At 33.7% G+C, this 19,829-nt stretch overlaps 1 protein-coding gene across 7 annotated transcripts in view; it reads right to left on the bottom strand.

Annotated features, from left to right (window-relative positions):
- Nucleotides 1–19,829, bottom strand: part of CDK8 (cyclin dependent kinase 8) — a 137,693-nt gene that overhangs the window by 33,281 nt on the left and 84,583 nt on the right. For all 7 annotated transcript variants that reach the window (XM_069080354.1, XM_069080356.1, XM_069080355.1 and 4 more), the window contains exon 4: nt 18,037–18,177. In XM_069080354.1, the coding sequence (XP_068936455.1) occupies nt 18,037–18,177 (141 nt within the window). The remainder of the gene's footprint in view (nt 1–18,036; nt 18,178–19,829) is intronic.

The following is a 19,829-nucleotide window of genomic DNA, read 5'->3' as shown; positions in this document are numbered from 1 at the left end:
GATACAAACAAATAAAAGAATAGAAGGCAATGTGAAATATCTCATTGCAAAACCCACTGACCTAGAAAATAGATCCAGGAGATATAATTTAACAATTATTGGACTACCTGAAAGCCATGATCAAAGAAAGAACCTAGAAATCATCCTCCAAGAAATACTCAAAGAAAACTGCCCTGATGTTTTAGAACCAGAGGGCAAAACAGAGGTTGAAAGAATCCACTGATCACCTCCTGAAAAAGATCCCCAAAAGAAAACTCCTAGGAATATTATAGCCAGGTTCTAAAATTTCCAGATCAAGGAGAGAATATTACAAGCAGCCAGGAAGAAACAATTTGAATATTGTGGAAACACAATCAGGATAACACAGCATTGAAGGATTGAAGGGCTTGGAATGTGATATTCCGGAGGTCAAAGGAGCTGGGATTAAAACCAAGAATCACCTACCCAGCAAAACTGAGTATAATATTCCAGGAGAAAATATGGTCATTCAGTGAAATAGAGGACTTTCAAGTATTCTTGATGAAAAAACCAGAGTTGAATAGAAAATTTGACATTCAGATACAAGAAGCAAGAGAAGCATGAGAAGGGTAAACAGGGAAAAGAAATCATAACAAAATTATCAAAGTTGAACTATTTACATTCCTACATGGAAAAATGATAATTGTAACTGTTGAAACTTTTGTCAGTATGAAAATAGTTGAAGGGAATAGAAATATATGTGTGTGTGTGGTGTATGAGGGTATATGGGCATATGAATACATATGTGAGTGTGCATATATATATGTTTACAGGTATATATAGAGGGCACAGGGGCAATTTAACAGGAAGGGATGATACTTAAAAGGTGAAATTAAGAGGTGAGAGGAATATAATGAGAGGAGATGGGGAGAGACAGAATGGGGTAAACTATCTCATGTAGAAGAGGCAAGGGAAAATGGTTACAATGGAGGGGAAGAATAGGAAGGCAAAAGGGAATGGGCCAACCTTATTCTCATTGAATTTGGCTCAGGGAGGGAATGACATACACACTAAATAGGGTATCTCACCCTACAGGAGAGTAGGGGGGGAAGGGGATGAGAGGGGGGATGATGGAAGGGAGGGCAGGCTGGGGGAAGTTGGAAGCACCCACTTTTGAAAAGGGACGGGAAGTAGAGAATAGAACAAGTGGGAGGTGGGATGGGGGGAGGGAAATATAGTCAGTCTTTTACAATATATCTACTATGGTAATGTTTTGTATAGCTACACATGTACAACCTATACTGAATTGCTTATCTAGTAAGCGTGGGTGACAAGGGAAGAAGGGAATGAATCTGGAATTCAAAGTTTTAAAATCACATATATATGCTATTATTAATACTACTTTATATGAATTGGGAAATAAGATCTACAGGCACTGAGAATCGAGATCCAACATGTCCTACTGGAAAAGTCAAAGGGGGTATGGGAGAAGATACGGGAAACTGCAGATTGGAGGAGGGGTTATCCTGTGGGACTACTATTTTGGGGTGGTGGGTAGGGGAAAAACAGGGAGAAAATTTGTAACTCAAAATCTGGTGGAAATGAATGATGTAAATCAGAAGTTAATAAAGCATTTGAATATATATATATATAAACAAAAAAATAAATAAATAAAATAATATCCTGTTTCCTTGCTCTAAGATACATTTCTTGAAGGAGCAGTCTTATTCCAATAACACAAGTTCCCCAGAACTTTCTCCTCCTTTAGCCCCTTACAATTCTGATTCCAAAATGCCATATAGTTTCACTAATAACTTCCTTACTGTCAAATTTAATATGGCTGGAATTTTTCTCACAGAATTAAGCTGATATTTCTAAAGTGCAGTCTGGCTATGTTATCCCTTACTCAATAAACTTTAATGGCTCCCTATTGCCTCTAGCATTCAATATATAAATTCCTCTGTGTGGTATTTTAGTCTACTTACAACTTGGTCCTTTACTATCTTTCCAAACTTTGAATACATTATAATTCTAAACAATGTTTAATTTTTATTATTGTGAATAATAATAGCTAGCATTTATGTAATGCTTTAAGGTTTATAAAATGTTTTTACAAATATTTCATTTTATCTTCATAACCCAGGAAGGTAGGTACCATTATTACACTCCCATTTTGCAGATGAGGAAGCTGAGGCAGAAAGAGGTGAATGACTTGCCCAAGGTCATATAGTGAGTATCTCAGGCTGGTTTTAAACTCAGGTCTTCCTGAGTCCAGTTTTGGTGCCTATTCTCTGTGTTACCTAGCTGTCTTCACTCCCTTTCCAGCACTCTCCAGTCTAGCCATGTTGGCCTACTTGCTGTATTTCACACACAATAATCCACCTCCAGTCCCTGTGCCTATGCAGTGGCTGGTTCCTATGCCTGGAGTACACTCTTCTCACCTCTGCCTCTAGGAATCCCTGCCTTCCTTTAAGAACCAGGCCAAACTCCTCTTGGAGGCCTTTCTATCCCTGTCCCCCACTTCCTATCCTAGTGCATTCATCCCCTTCTATTGCTACTATGGCTACTTTCTGTCTGTGCAGCATTTATCGTGTGCATATTGATTTGTGGCATATAATTATACTGTAAATGTATAAATTATAGCTCATCCATTAGAATGTGCATGGATGGATTTTTGCTTTTTCTTTAGATCCAGAGCACTTGTGAAACTATCTAACATACGGTAAACACTTAATAAACATTTGTTGATTGATACTTTAGAATATTTGGAATGAGGAACAATGTGAAAAAATTAACACATGGTCATCAATAAAACTAGTCCTTCTTTAGCACAATTTATTCTTTATGTCCCCATCCCCAAACTAATTGGCCTTTTAAAAAGGGATTAAGGTAAAAAAAAATTAATTTTCTAAGACTAGGATGGAATAGTATGAAATAACCTTCCATCTCACACACAATTTTAATTTAAGTAATAGGAATTTTTTTTTATTGTAATCCTTCAGATTATTTCAGTGAAAAAAAAAAAACTTGTGGGAGATACCTCACTGAGCTCATATGCATAATCCCCCTCCTCAGCAATAAAGAATGAACAATAGATTTTATATTATTTTTGGAAGAGACAATACAGTGAAGCAGTTGTAAGTAATTATAGCACACTTATTTTTACCTTCTCCAGGGTCCTTTCTGCTGACCTGCGATGACATCAAAATGACTGGTGATTCTCACACTATTCTTTTCATTTCTCTTTGTAACATTTTAAACACTAAAACAAGAGTAAATAGCCTGTGGTACATGCTTTACCTGACTCAAACAAGAGTAAAATTTGAACTATCTTTTATTTCTCCTGTAACTTTGCCTCTACTACTTTTATTCCCCATGAAAGCCTAACAATTTAGCAAAGTTGATTAAAAAGAAAAGTTACAAATGTTGGAGAGGCTATAGGAAAATAAGCATTCTATTGCCTTATTAGTGGGCCTGTAAATTGGCCCAGTCATTCTGGAAAGCAATTTGGAACTATGTCCCAAAATTACCAAATAGTGTATACTCTTTGACACAGCAATATCACAAGTCCTATTATCCAAAGAGATTAAAGAATGAGGAAAAGGATCAAAACGTACAAAAATAAAAATTTATAACAGTTTTGTGTGTGTGTGTGTGTGTGTGTGTGTGTGTGTGTGGTGGCAAAGAACTGGAGAACTGGATACTAAGTATATGATCATTAAGTGGAAGAATGCATATATACATATATATTGTGCTATAAGAAATGGTGAAAGGTAAACCCAAAGACTCCAGCTTCTGGGATATGAACTCACTATTCTACAAAAATTGCTGGGAAAATTGAAAAATAGTATGGCAGAAACTGGGCATATACCAATATCTTACACTGTATACCAAAATAAAATCCAAATGAGTACACAGTTTAGATATAAAGGCTGATATTATAAGCAAACAGGTATAACAAGGAGTAGTTTACCTGTCAGATTTATGGAGAAGGTAAGAATTTATGACCAAACAAGAGAGAGAGAGAACATTATGAAATACAAAATGGATAATTTTGATTACATCAAAGTGAAAAGTTTTTGTACAAACAAAACCAGTGCAACCAAGATTAGGAGGGAAGCAGAAAACTAGGAAAGAGTTTTTATGATCAGTGTCTCTGATAAAGGCTTCATTTCTAAAATATATAGAGAACTGAGTCAAATATATAAGAATACAAGTAATTCCCTAATTGATAAATGGTCAAAGGATATGAACAGGGAATTTTCAGAGGAAGAAATTAAAGATATCTATAGTCATGAAAAAATGCTCTAAAACACTATTGATTAGAGAAATGCAAATCAAAACAACTCTGAGGTACCATGTCACTCTTGTCAGATTGGCTTCCATGACAAAACAGGAAAATTATAAATACTAGACAAGATGTGGGAATATTAAAACACTAAAGCATTGTTGGTGGAGCTGTGAACTGATCCAACCATTTTGGAGAGCAATTTGGAACTATGCTCAAAGGGTTATAAAAATGTGCTTACCTTTGACTCTGCAATACCACTTCTAGGGCCATATCCCAAAGAGATCATACAAATGGGAAAAGAACCCACATGTACAAAAATATTTATATCAGCTCTTTTTGTGGTGGCAAAGAAATGGAAATTGAGTGGATGCCCACCAATTGGGGAATGGCTGAACAAGTTGTGGTATATGAATGTAATGGAATACTATTGTGCTATAAGAATTGATGAGCAGGCCAACTTTAGAAAACCCTGAAAAGACTTATATGAACTAATGCTGAGTGAGGGGAGCAGAACCAGGAGAACATTGTACACAGTTACAGCCACATTGTGCAATGACTAACTTTGATAGATTTGGCTTTTCTCAGCAATGCAACTCCAAAAGGCTCATGATGGAAAATGCCATGCTCTCTCTCTTTTTTGTTTTGTTTTGTTTCTTCTTTCACATGATTCATTCCACTGGTTATAATTCTTCCTTGACACATGACTAATGAGAAAATATATTTAATGTGAATGTATATGCAGAGCCAATATCAGACTGCATACCATCTTGGGGAGGGAAAAAAAATTTGGAACTCAAAAGCTTGTGGAACTGAATGTTGTAAACTAAAAAGAAATAAATTATATATTTTTTAAAAAGAAATGGTGAAAGGGACATGTCCAGAGACACTTAAGAAGACTTACAGTTACTAAAGCAAAAGTGGGTGGGCAGAACTTCAGAAAACCAATGATTTTACATATGTTAAAAGAGTTTTATAGGGTGAGGAAAGAAAATAAATGCTTGTTAATGATAAAAATACAAAGTAAAATGAAACTTTTTTATTCAGGGAGAAAAAAAAGGAAAGCCTAGCAATACTTCTCTCAGCTAGTAGCACTACGAGCCATACAGGTTTCTGACTCATGGGCAAAACTAATGGTTTATTGTTACCTTCCTATGGAGACAGAAAATATGCCCCACTGGACACTGGAAATTGGAAGGCTAATGTAATTAAGTACATGTTTTTCTGGATCCATCTAACAACAAGTGATCACATGAATTAATAAGCTCTCTATCACAGATGTTGTATAAAGAGGGAAGCTGAGACAGATGACCCATACAGACCACAACTCCAAGATTCAATAATTCTATGAAATAAAAAATGCAAAAATCCATTTTGATTTCAACAGATGCAAGTATTTATATATCTTTACATGACAGATATATGTATGTGTGTGTGTGTTTAATATCAGCATGTAATCCATTTTGATTAATGTTAAAGAGACATCTATCCGGTTACCTGGTTACACACTTGCATAACAGGCTCCTAGATGAAAGACATGTATGCTTGTAGTAAGGTACAAAAGTGATACCAAAGCACAATAAATTTTAAATTCACAGATGGAAATAGCAACTTAAAAACATAAGAGTGAGCTATGGGGAAAAAAGTAGCACAATCCAACCATACCATAAAAAAGTCATTAAAAATTATCCTTTTAACAATTGTTTCACATTACAATTCCATTTAGTAAATTGCCTTTTCCTTGATCATAAACAGTGGTGTTTACATGGTTTTAAAAAAATTACTCAAGACTATGACCTTTTGTGATAAGTTGCCTGTGAAAGATGATAGGCCAAGCTTTCTAAAAGAAACACTTAATTTCACCCTCTCATTTAATCATTTCTCATTTGCACACAATCAAGAAGAGAAATAAGGTTATCAAACTGACAAAGCCTTAATGAAAGATTTATGCAGCTGTGACCACCAAAGACTTATAATTGGTTTATTTCAGAATTTCGGCTGAGATGAGTACCTAATCTAATGTACTCCATCTTTAAAAGTTAAATTACTTTTTACAAATCTTCTGAAGACTGGAAAATAATAAAATACAAAAGGCTAGACTGCATTCTTGAGAACAAGATCAAATATTAATTTTTCATATACCTTATCACAGTACTAAAATCAGTCAATTTCTAAACTTGGTACAACAAGACATATGAGTTCCTAAAAATCACCATACTGTGCAAAATCACACAATAAAAGTCATAAATCTTACTGGGAAAATAGAGTTAAGGGCCCAACACTCAAAACATTATCAGTGACACACAAAAGAAAAAGAGGAAGGAACCTAATAAAAATGAAGGCACTGTTTTATACATTTTAAATGATTAAGAACTGCAAAAATACTACAATAAATAGTGGTTGCATCTCAGGCTATACCCTGGTTCCCACTGGGGCCAAATGGGCAAAGATGAGGGCTACTAGTAGTGGGTGATACTCCAGGAAGTGAAGGGTCATAGAGGAAAATAAGAATTGACATGGAGAGATAGTGGGGTTGTGGTATAGTACCTGTATGTGTACCAGCCTTCTTCTATCCACAGTTCTACTGTAGCAGATGTATGATAAAATTGGTACTCTATCTTGAAAAAGACCTGAACTTTGTTTGTGGAAATAGATGTTGAAAGGGTTACAGTTTGGGAGTTATTGTGAAGTGGTGCAATTTTCTGGGTTCTCAAAGGTGAGAAAGTTTGCACAAGCAAACTTGAAATTTGCAATATGCTCAAATTTTTTCAACAATAACAGCTATCGTTTATATAGCGCCTATGTGCCAGACACTGTGCTAAGTCCTTTACAAATATTTATTCTCAAAATAACCTAATTTTGTCCTCACAATAACCTTGTAAGTTAGGTGCTATTATTATCCCCATTTTACAGCTGAGGAAACTGAGGCAAACAGAGGCTAAGTGATTTGCCCAAGTTCACATAGTAACTAGTAAGTGCCTTGGCCTTGAACTCAGTTCTTTCTGACTCCAGGTCTAACACTCTATGCACTGCACCATCCAGCTGCCTCTGTATATCATTCACGCTGGAACAAATTCACATTTTCTTTTTCTTAATTTTTTTGCTTATTTTATTAAATATTTCCCAATTACATTTTAAAAATTTTAACATTTTTAAAAATTCTGAGTTTCAAATTTTCCCTTCTCCCTCCCTGAGAAGGTAATTTTTTTTAAGAAGGCAATTTTATATCAACTGCATATTATGAAGTCATATAAAACATATTTCCATAAGTTTCATGCTGCAAAAGAAAACAAACAAAATAAAACAAAAATAAAGTTGTGTTTGTGTATATGCTTTTTTTTTTTAAATATGCACTCAATCTGCACTCAGAGTTCATCAATTCTCTCTCTGGATATGGACAGCATTTTTCATCATGGGTTCACCAAAATTGTCTTGGATCATTGTCTTTATCAGGATAGCTAATTTTGTCAAATAATTTTTGGCTGGCCTTTTGATCATCCTTACAATTTTGTTGTTACTCTGTACAATGTTCTGGTTCTGTTCACTTTACTTTGTATAAGTTAATATAAGTCTTCCCAGGTTTTTCTGAAACTTTCCTGCTTGTCATTTCTTATAACACAATAGTATTCCATCATAATCATATACCACAACTTGTTCAGCTATTCCCCCTTTTGATGGACATTCCCTTGATTTCCAATTCTTTGCCACCACAAAAACAGCTGCTACAAATATTTTTGTACAAATAGGTCCTTTTCCCTTTTCTTTGATCTCTTTAGGATACAGACACAGTAGTAGCATTGTTGGGTCAAAGGGTATGCCATAGGCCTAGTTCCAAATTGTTTTCCAAAATAGTTGATCTGGTGTACAACTTCAACAATAGTGCATTAGTGTCCCAATTTTTCCACATTCTCTAATATTTGTTGTTTCCCTTTTCTGTCATCTTAGCCAGACTGATGGGTATAAGGTGGCATCTCAAAGTTGTTTTAATTTGCACTTATCTTATCAGTGGTGATTTAGAGCATTTTTCATATTGCTATTATAGCTTTGGTTTCTTCTTCCAAAAAATTCCTGTGCATATCCTTTGACCATTTATCAATTACGGAATGGCTATTATTTTTTTTCATAAATTTGGCTCAGTTCCCTATTTGAGTAATGAGTCTTTATCAGAGAAACTTGCTATAAAATTTTCCCCCACTTTCTTGTTTTTCTTCTAATTTTGGCTGCATTAGTTCTGTCTATGCAAAAGCTTTTTAATTTCATGTAATCAAAATGATCAAATTTATTTCCCATAATACTCTCTATCTCTTGTTTATTCATAGGCTCTTCCCTTTATCAATAGATCTGACAAGTATATTTTCCATGCTTCCCTAATTTACCTATAGTATCACCTTTATGTCTAAATCATTTATTCATTTTTACCTTATCTTGGTAAAAGGGGTGAAATATTGGTTTATACCTAGTTTCTGCCAAACTGCTTTCCAAGTTATAATGGGAATGGGAATTTGAAGATCTTCCCTGCCCCTTAGTAGACCTAAGGGGGAGTTTGAAGACCTCCCCTGCTTTGAAAGTAAACTCTGCCCCCTAATAGGCTGAATGTAATCACATGGAGCCTGTGATGGAGGGAATTTGATAAAGGGTGGAGGAGAGCCCAAAGGAAGTTTCCCTGCTGTGAAGATAAACTCTGCCCCCTAATAGGCTGACTATAATCACATGAAGCCTGTGGTGGGAGGAGTTTGCTGAAGGAAAACTGAGCCTATAAGAAGCTGGTAGTCAGAGCTAGCCAGGCAATGGGGGAGAGAGAGGACGCCCGGGCAAGGAGACAGAAAGGTTTATGAATAAATACTGATCTTGTATTGGTTTGTGAGAAGGCTGAAGGATGATGTGGCTCTCAGGGTTATTATGGCTTCTGAATATCCTTGGTACTATGATGGAATCAGCTTACTGGTTTTGGGATTGAGTTTTCTAGTATCTAAATAAATGCTTCAGTTCTGTCCTCTATCTGGAGAGTTTGGTATATTTTGCCATTGAACATCATGTAATCCTTATAGTCACGGTCTTTATAGTGATCATGGGTGCTGTAAATATTGTGTTGGCACTACACAAGTTTTCCCAATTTTTGTCAAATGTTGAGTTGTTATCTCAAAAGCTTGAATCTTCGGGTTTATCAAACACTCGATTACTATGATCATTTACAACTGTGTATGTGTACCCATTCTATTCCACTGCTCTACCACTCTATTTCTTAGCTAATACCAGATGTTCTGAAGACTGCTGTTTTGTAATATAGTTTGAAATCTGGAACTAGTAGGCTGCCTTCCTTAACAGTTTTTTATTCAATTTTTTTATATTCTTGACCTTTTGTTCTTCTAGATTAATTCTGTCACTATTTGTTCTAATTATATGAAATAATTCTTTGGTAGTTTCGCATGTTACTGAATAAATAAGTTAATATAGTGAATATTGTCATTTTTGTTATATTGGTCCAGTCTACCTGTGAGCAATTAATATTTCTCTAATTGTTCAAATCTGTCATTATTTGTGTGAAAAATGTTTTGTAACTGTTTTATATAACTTTGTCTTGGCAAGTAAACTTACAGTTATTTTATATTTTCAACAGTTATTTTACATGGAATTACTTTTTCTATCTCTTGCTGCTGGGCTTTGATTTAAATAATTGGAGAAATATTAATTGTTCATGGGTACATAGGGTCAATATAATAAAAGTAACAATTTAACCTAAACTAATTTATATATTCCAGGTCATCCCAACTAAATTATCAAAAATTATTTTACTGAATTAGAAAAAATAATAAAATTCATTTGGAAGAACAAAAAGTAAAAAAATATCAAAGGAAATAATGAAAAATGTAAAGAAAGGAGGTTTAGCTGCACCAAATGTTAAATTATAAATCAGTAATTATCAAAACTATCTTGTACTGGCTAAGAAACAGAAAGGTAGATCAATAGAACAGAGTAGATATACAATTGACAATAGCAAATAAATATAGTAACTTTGTATTTGACCAGTGTAAAGACTTAAGATTTGGGGATAAGAATTCATTATTTGGTTAAAAAAAACTGGTGGGAAAATTGAAAAGGAGTATGGCAGAAATTGGGCATAGACCTATATCTTATACCATTTACCAAGATAAGGTGAAAATGATCTAGATAAATACAAGAAAATGTGAAGAACCTGGAACAAATTACTTATCAGACCTATGGGTAGGCAAAGATAGAGTTAGAGAGCAGAGTGAGGTGTAAAATGAATAATTTAGATTACATTAAAAAGTTTTTGTACAAATAAAACAAATATATTAAAGATCAGCAGAAAAGCAGAAAACCGGGGAAGGGGATTATAGACAATTTCTCAGATAAAAATCTCATATCTCAAAAATATATAGAACTTTGTCAAATCTATAAGAATGAGTCATTCCCCTAGTGATAAATGGTCAAAGAAAATAAAAAGTCAGTTTTAGATAAAGAAATCAAAACATTTTATATCATATAAGAATATTCTAAATCATTATTGATTAGAGAAATGCAAATTAAGACAACCTTGAGATATCATTTTAGACCTAACAGATTAGCTAAAATGATTGAAGGAAAAAGCAACATATGTAGAAGGGGATGTGGAAAAATTGGGACATTAATTCATTGTTGGTAGAACTGTGAACTGATCCAACCATTTTGGAAAGCAATCTAGAATTATGCCCAAAGATTTATTAAACCACCTATACCCTTTGACCCAGAAATACCACTACTTGGCCTATTTCCAAAGATGATTAGGGAAAAAGGAAAAGAACCCATATCTTCTAAAATGTGTATGGAAGCTCTCTTTGTGGTAGTAAAGAACTAGAAGTTGCAGAGATATCCATCAGTTGGGGAATGGCTAAACAAGTTGTGGTATATTGTGATGAAATAATACTATGCCATAAGAAATGATGAGCTCAATGATCTTAAAAAAAAACATGGGGGTGGCTAGGGGGCGCAGTGAATAGAGCACTGGCTCTGGAGTCAGGAGGACCTGAGTTCAAATCCAGCCCCAGACACTTAACACTTACTAGCCGTGTGACCTTGGGCAAGTCACTTAACCCCAAGTGCCCTGCCCTCCCCCTCAAAAAAAAAAAGCAAAAAATAAATAAAAACATTATAAAAAAAGAAAAGAAAAACATGGAAAGACTCGTACAAAATAATGAAAATCAAAATAAGCAGAACCAAGAGAACATTGTATATAGTAACAGCAATACTGTTTTAAAAACAACTTTCAGCAAATAAGCCTTTTGGACTATTACTACACAGGACATATGAAGACTATCTACATCAAGAGAAAGAACTGATAAATAGATGTATAGAATTATTTCACACACACACGCACACAATTTGTGTCTAATGTTTGTCATCTCTAGGGCAGGAAGGGAGGGAAGAAAAAAGGAAATTTACATAACTTTATTATACATTCAAAAGGAATAGCCTTTATAGAACAACATATAATAGATTTGCAGTTTCATGTGCAATTATCTTTTTTATTATACTATGTTATGGAAATGCTTATTTTATTCCATAAATAAAATAAATAAAACATTCCATCTCAAAAATATATAACTTGGAAAATAAAAATAAAATTGTTGCCAAACATTTTCATTTTCCATATAGGAAACAAAAAAGAGCATTAAAAAAAAGGGAAACTGAATAGCAGATTTAGAATTAGAACTCAAGATGTCTATATTTCTTTTGTAGTTAATTGCCAGGTCTATGAACCTATATCTTAAAGACACTGTTTGGAGGGACCATTTTAACAGACAGGAGTTTGACTATAACTTCCATAATGATTTTTTTTTATTATAATAGTTCTACCTTTTCCAAAAACTCTTTCACTAATTCCTTATGTGACATTCAGCAAGTTTCTTTACCTATAGAATAGGTAATCCCTAATCCCTTAAATTACAATAATAATACACACAATACCTATTTGTGAGAATCAAATCAGATCACATAAAGTGCTTTGTAATGCATAAAACACAATGTAAATATAGGCAAATATTTCTGTTACTATTACTGTAGTATACTGTAAAGAACACAAGATTTAAGAGTCCAAAGTCTAGTTTGAATACCAGTTCTTATACTTACAACCTATGTGGTCATAATCATTTATCTTCTCTCTCCTTCATTTTCCACAGTCATAAAGTAAAAGGGTTGGAAATCAAGTTGGTCAGTACTAAAATCCTTTCATTCTGATGAAACTCTTAAAGTCTCAAACTTTCCATTTTTTTTTAATCAGCTCTTTCATGACATATTCCATTCCCCTTGCCCACATTCCAAGGTTTATGGAAACAATCATATTTTCCTCTTTTGGATATGCAATTCAAGAAGCCAGGAAATATGCTCATCAAAATAGCATTCTTTAAAAGCCTAATAATTCATTATTAACAAAAGAATTACTCAATCACAAATAACATTTAAACTTGACAGTTAAGAAGCATTTTACTCTCATTAAATTCCTAACACTTCGGAGATAAGTGGATGAGCATTTATGGTATTATTGTACTAACTCATTTCAAGTTGCTGAAAATGAAGCACAGAGAATGTAGTGAATAATCAGAAGCATATAACTAGAACAAAACTAAGATTAGAAGGTTGAGTTTCTTAACTCCTTAATTTTTCCAAGCATCACTACAGGTAATGCTGCCTCCAATTCTGCAAAAAGTGATCATGGGATCCCATTTTTTTTTTCAGTTGTGTGTGAATGGTGATTTTCTCTGAGCTTAAGAAAAGATTATGATTCTTTAAAGAGAGACACAGAGACACATGGATGCACATAGTATTATCAACATAAGCCCAAAGAAATATGCTATTGCAAACTGTCTCAATTAAATGTGTTCCAAGTAAAGTAAATATGAAAAACATTAATGAAATCTGGAATATATGTTTTCCTTGGTAATTGTTAAATTCTGAAATTACCTTAAGACTGTCTTTGCTTAAAAGGATTTCATAACAGTCAAGCATATATAAAAAATTTAACTGTTTATAATGTTAAGGTAGGACAACATATAGAGGAATTCTACCTTGAAACAACTCAGAATCTAAGATGATTTTAAGATTTGTTCTTTTTCTCTTGAAACTTTAATTACATATTCTTAATCATGCATAAGTAACATCAGAAAGACATGCTCTTCATCCAACATTTTAATTTGTCATAACGTTTCTTGATGTGTGAGTAAAGCCACTGAACCCCACTGAACAATCCTGTTATTTCTATTCCTTCTCAAACAGCCAGAATCTCAGCTAAATTCCACTGAATCTTTTGAGTTCTGAACAACCACCTATAGTCTTACAATTTGTTACTTCTAGGAGTTCAAAGGTTGTTTGGCATAATGGGAATATTACTAATTTGTAAGTTTAGAAAAAATATTGAATCACAGTTTCTGTCAAGAACTACACATGTAACCTAGGACAAGTTATGCAAAATCAATATTTCTGTTTTCTCATCTGTAAAATGGGGATAATACCAATTTTAATTTATAGGCTGTTGCTAAGATGAAGACAAAGAAACATTTGGAAAGCATAATGTAAGGCATTATTATTACTACTAGATAATGTAGAATGTTTTCCATTCTGACATATTCTAGAACTGAGATGGCCCTACAGTTGATTAGACAGGCAATGACATGACACATAAGAATTTTCTGAACAGTCCTTAAAATACCCTTAGAAAATCTGGGCTTAGTCACAAGGCCCTCCAAAGTCTAGATTCAATTCAGGCTCTTTTGACATTCATACCTACCCCCAGCCACAACTCATTAGGGCACAGATTAGACCAAAACTCCTGACAACTCCTCCATAGTACCAGAGTCAGCCTGGGAAATCAAGTATATCTCTCAGGAGAAACCACAGATTTGGGTATTTTATTTCAGACTCTTATCTTGAGGAAACCTGAAAAATAGCTATCCAAACAGTACAAAGTATAATATTTCATAGCATAAGTCATTTATGACATACAATTATCCTGGGTAAATAACTTCCCTCAGCCTCAGTTTCCTCATCTGTAAAATGAGGATAAAAACAGCATCTCTCTCTCTCCCAGAGTTGTTATAAAGATAAAATGAGATGATACTGCTAAATTTCATAAACCTTAAAGTGTATTATAAATACTAGCTATTACTATAGTGTTTTCAAAAACTTCATTACAATGATAGGACCTCAGTGGACCCACAAGTGACTACTTTACTCTCAAAATCTCTGGGCAAAAAGAGCAACTGCTGCTTTTCTCCCCCAAAATGAAGACATGCCAACAGCCTGTATTAGCTAACTGTAGCTGGCAAGCCCCAGAATAAGCATGTACAGAAGCCCATACATCTATATCTCCTTGATGACGAAATCTCCTCATTCTCAGGGCCTTACCAATTGCCTCTGAAGGCTCTCATTACAAGCATCTCTCTGGCCTTCCTGGAAGAACCATTTTCTACTATAAGAACTATAGTCATCAGACATTGGGTAGGCTAACTACACAGCAGAACCATGGAAAACTGCTTGTTGAGAGCTGAAGGAGCTGAATGAGGGAATTGGGGGGGGAGGGAGGGTTGGGGGTAGAAGGCAAGCACCCCTAAGTGTCCTCTACAACTCACTTCCTCTACAATACTGAATTTCAAACTCTTTATTGTGAGCTTCCTGACCAAATTTGAAACCACAATCACCATTCCTTTCCCAGATTCCTTTCCCTTCTATCACTAGGATGCTTTCCCACTTATAAGAATGATTCAGGAAAAAAAAAGAAAGGAAAATCAAAGGTGAGGGGTAGAAATACCTCTTCCCTCCAAGATTGTTTCCCCCACCCCAAAAAAATTAGAATTAAAATTAACAAACTCATTTTTTATTCCAAAGTTTTGGTTCTCCATCCATTCTTTCACATCTTTAAATATACCAAATATCTTAAGTATATGTGCAAAATTAATATATTTTTCTATTCTGAAACAAAATAACTAGATCCTTCATTTTTCTATATCTTCCTCCGAAATCACTGCTTAAAACATTTCTATAAAATTTATATTTTTATTTCTCAGCATCCTATTCTATTCAAGGTGGCAACACCACAAAATATGGTGTAAGAAACATTGATCTCAGCTAAAAAACTGGCAATAAATAACGGTAACTTTTAGACAAAGTGTGATCACATTTGTAACTAAGTAAAAAGTGACAAATCCCTCATAAATGTCAAAGTAATATACCTCTTAATATACCTATACCTTCTATCTCCTACCAGTGTTTTCTTTTGGTTCTTAAAAGAATTGCAGTGTCCATGCTACATATCACAAGTGCTAACACTATAATGTAGCTTCACTATAACATCATTCTTAGAGATATAAGCCATTCCTTTTGGCAAGTAAATAATCAAATTTCATTGATTAGAGATAAAGCTTCATATAGATTAAGCCCTATTTAAGTAGGGGTTTCCAACTCACACAATGTATATTAATTAAAAGCACACTGTAAACTATAATGCTCATTTTTAATTTCTTGACACAAATCATGTTTCATGTGTATTAAATGCAAGAACAAACTCAGGAGTGGGGGTGGGTGGTATGTGAGTGAGCCAGAGCAAGGCAAGAAGATGTTTGTGCAGGTAGGTCCTAAAGAAGTAGGCTCCTGAAAGAATTATTGCTATACATGCGAGTGCTATCTGTAACTACATAATGTTAAATGGTGAAATTTCTGGGTTGAAGATTTGTATGTGCATGATAAAGAGTGTTTCCTACTAGAACTGAAGGTTGTAAAGGTCCCATCTTCAAGGAAATCCTAGTGGTAGCTGCCTCTAGGGGCAAGGGACAAAAATGGGCATTAATCAAAAATTTTAAGCTAGTAGTTCAGTGGCTATTGGTATTCATCTCTAAGATACACAAGGAGGATATCAGGGCAACAACTAAGCTGGGACACACAGGATTTCATACGGAGCAAAGAAGATGTGTGATAGAGGCAACAAGAGCCAAACTGTATAGAATATCAAATCAAGGAAAATTCTTGATTAAACATATTGACAAATGAATGAGACAGGATAGTACACATTCTATAGTATTTTTACTTCAAACAGAATGTTTTAGCCATATTAGTGAGATCTGTCTATCAAAAATGAACAGCCTCAACATAAGAAATTGATTTTACTATCATTATTCAATAGAATTATTATACCTGTACTGAATTCAATCTATAGATAACAATATCATAGACCATGCATATTATGCATGATTTTATACATGAATCAAAATTACAAGGAGAAAAATTAAATCCATGGTATACACTTGCTAAACAACTAAACACATATATACATACACAAATGGAGAGAAAAAATGTTAAATAAGAAAAATATCACAAAGAAATAAAATATAATGCAAAGCTAAAATGTACTTAATCAAAAAGGGGGTATGGTGCTAGCAGAAAGCATGTCCCCAGTATGTGTTTTTATATTTTGTTCTTTTAATATCATAAAAATAGACAAGGATTAAAAATTAATCATATCTCCTAATATATCATCACCTCCCCCTGGTTACCCACTTTCTCACAACCCTTTACATTTTAAAATAAATTCAAAAGATTTTTTAAAAATATGTAATAAATTATATAGTATAATTCTTAACTGCTATAAAAAAATGTTCTAATCCTATGAAAAATATAGGATAAAGCTCTTTCATACATTTTTTGCAGTATCTATTTTAAATATTTGCTGGGGTACAAGAACAAGAGGTAAAATAGTCACCACTAAACATATTTCAAGGGGATTATTGAAGCAAGATGAAAGAGCTAGAAGATATGACACTGGAATAACTCATCTGAAGGCCAGAGATTTAATGCATTAAATATAGAGGAGTTTAGAATCAGTTAACAACTTGAGAGGTTAAATCAGCCCTACCTCAGATTCTATATGGGCTTTTCCAGTACATTACTAAAACATCTATGATTAGGGAACCACAATTATCATTTACAGTATTGTGCTCAGAATTGTTTGAAATGAATGAACTATTAAAAACCTCATTTGCTTTTAAAATAAGAATAAAAGCTCCACATAATTTTAAAGTATGTTCAATAAGAAAGGATAATTTGAGATTTAGATCATTTAACTCTATTAAGATTCAGGATGAAATAATATAGTAGGCAAAAAATAACAGATACATATATTGTATTTCTATAGAAAAAAATTTTAAAAGAACTTATAGAAGGCAATTTATCAAATTTTAAATGACATTTATTTTTTTAAATTGGGATTTTTTAAAATCACTTTTTTAAAAAACAAAGTACTCAGCAGCATTCTTTACAAATGATGAATAAAGCTTGCTAGTTAAAAGACTTCTATATAATTGGTGAGATAACAAAATGAATAGTTTTAACAACATATTCTTTTTCTATTACATCACAGTTGTTCTCCAGATTTGTGTAAAGTTATTCATAAATCTATTCACGTCCATTGTTCTCCTGACAAATATAAATAATACATAGCACTTAATAAATGCTATTTGACTGACCTGACTAAAATAAACCAATGCTTTATTTCTAGAATCAAGGAGAAACAAAAGTGCAGAAAAATGAACCTGATTCTTACCACTATTAACAAAAATAACCAATAAATATCAAATAGTAGGAAGCTTTACATAAGGCTGGGTAATGTTTTTAAGTCCCCACAAATCCTTTACCCCTAAACAGTTAGCTGGTCCAGAGCCTTAGCCCATGAAACTTTTTAAGATCCAAAGGCAACTAGTAAAGCGACCAGTAAATGCTCCTTGCCAGTCCACTGCAGATCAACTTACCAAATCCCTGTGCAACACCCAGTTAGCATGCAGGTAGTGAATACCATCTAGGATCTGATATAATAGTGACTTGACCATTCCCCGAGGTAACTGAACTGGCTTCTTGTTTGCTTTAGAAGCTCTGTGAAACTTGATTATGTGCTGAAAAGAAAGAAAAAATATCAATAGAATCAGAAAAAGGAAGAAAGACACTTTGATGTGTAATGATTTACTGAAAAAGAAAACCTCCAGAGATTCTTCATGCTTGCCAAAATCATTCCACTCTCTTCTAAATAACTCAAGTAACTTCAAAATTTCCAAACAACTGTGCTTAGGGTCCAAATAGTTTCCTATACACAATAAAAACACTATAAATGATGGACAACATCCCAGAAAATAAATGGATATAACAGGAGTTGTACATTTCATAATTTCATTTAAAAATACAACTAAAATATAATCATTTCTTTGAAGAACATTCTATCCTAATTTGTCTAACAAAAAACCAGAAGAAATTAAAAAAGAAAATTTACAGTGTACTCCAAAAAGTTTTTAGTATTTTTGACTATTATAATAGTACTGTGCATTTATAACACATTGGTAATACTGAAAATAATTTAAGCCAGGCAGACCCTTCTATTTTGTAACAAACAAGTGGATATAAGGAAGAAATGATCAGCAATAATGACTATGTTCACATAAAAAAATTATAGAAAAAACTGAAGAGTTGGGTTAATAATTTAAGGAGAGGCAAAAAGGTTGTCTTTTCTATACCCTAGAGATAGAACTTTGAAAGGTCATATATTCTTTCTTGGACCTTGCTAAAATTTAATTCCATAGTCAAATCTTATTTTAAAAACCATTCATTAAAAAGTGTTTATAAAAGTATCACCTTTATGTATATAATGCTATTGTCTCCCCTCCCTTATCCACCAGGAGAATTATGAGCTAGTGGAAGACAGGGACTGCTTGGCATACAGCAAGTACTTAAGAAAAGCTTAATGTACTGAACTAAATGGAAATGAATTGCTATGCTAGAGACAAGTTGAAATTAACAACTTAAATTTTTAAATGGGCAAGTGTTATATACCTAAGGCAACATGCATAATATACAAACAAAAAAGACCACAGAAATGATCGTGCAAACTAATTAATAATTACATTGCCCAGGGGAAAAAAGGAATCACTAAGTTGAGAATATACAAATTTTGCATTTATAGTCTAATATAAGAATGACACAAACACTTGTAATTATAATACAAAATAGTCCTCAAATGCATGAGAGAGGTGCAGAGCAAACTGCTACACAAAGAAATAGCATCTGAGATGGTTTTCAAGGATGGGAAAGATTGGGGGAAGGAAATAGGGGTTAAGCATAACTTACTATGACTAGGAGAGCAGGCATACCAGGGGGACAAAGAGTCAGATTTGGATGGAACACAGAGTACAGATGGGAGAAGACATAAAGTCAAAGAGTGGTGCCAGAGTATGGAAGGCCTTGAATATTAGGTAAGGATATCTGAACTTGACTCAGTAGTCAATAGTGATGGCCTCAGTGTGACACCTCTTCTTCCTAAGGGAAAAATGATTCTTCCCTTTCTCTTTGACTGACCACTTCTATATATTGATCACATCCTAACTTCTATTAGTTATTTGAATATATATTTTCCTACTAAATTGTGCCAAGGACTATACCACTTTACAGTATATCACTTTTTGTATACCACTCTCACTGTAACCCATCTCCTAGTTCATTGCCTTGCAAATGGAAAGTATCTGCACACTGAATTAGCCAAAAGAAACACAAGGCTTCA

The sequence above is a fragment of the Petaurus breviceps genome, unplaced genomic scaffold, assembly GCF_028583685.1.
Source record: "Petaurus breviceps papuanus isolate PSGF00001 unplaced genomic scaffold, PetGlider_PUasm1.0 91133, whole genome shotgun sequence".
NCBI classification, from domain to species: Eukaryota; Metazoa; Chordata; class Mammalia; order Diprotodontia; family Petauridae; genus Petaurus; species Petaurus breviceps.
This window is presented reverse-complemented; position numbering and strand designations above follow the sequence as displayed.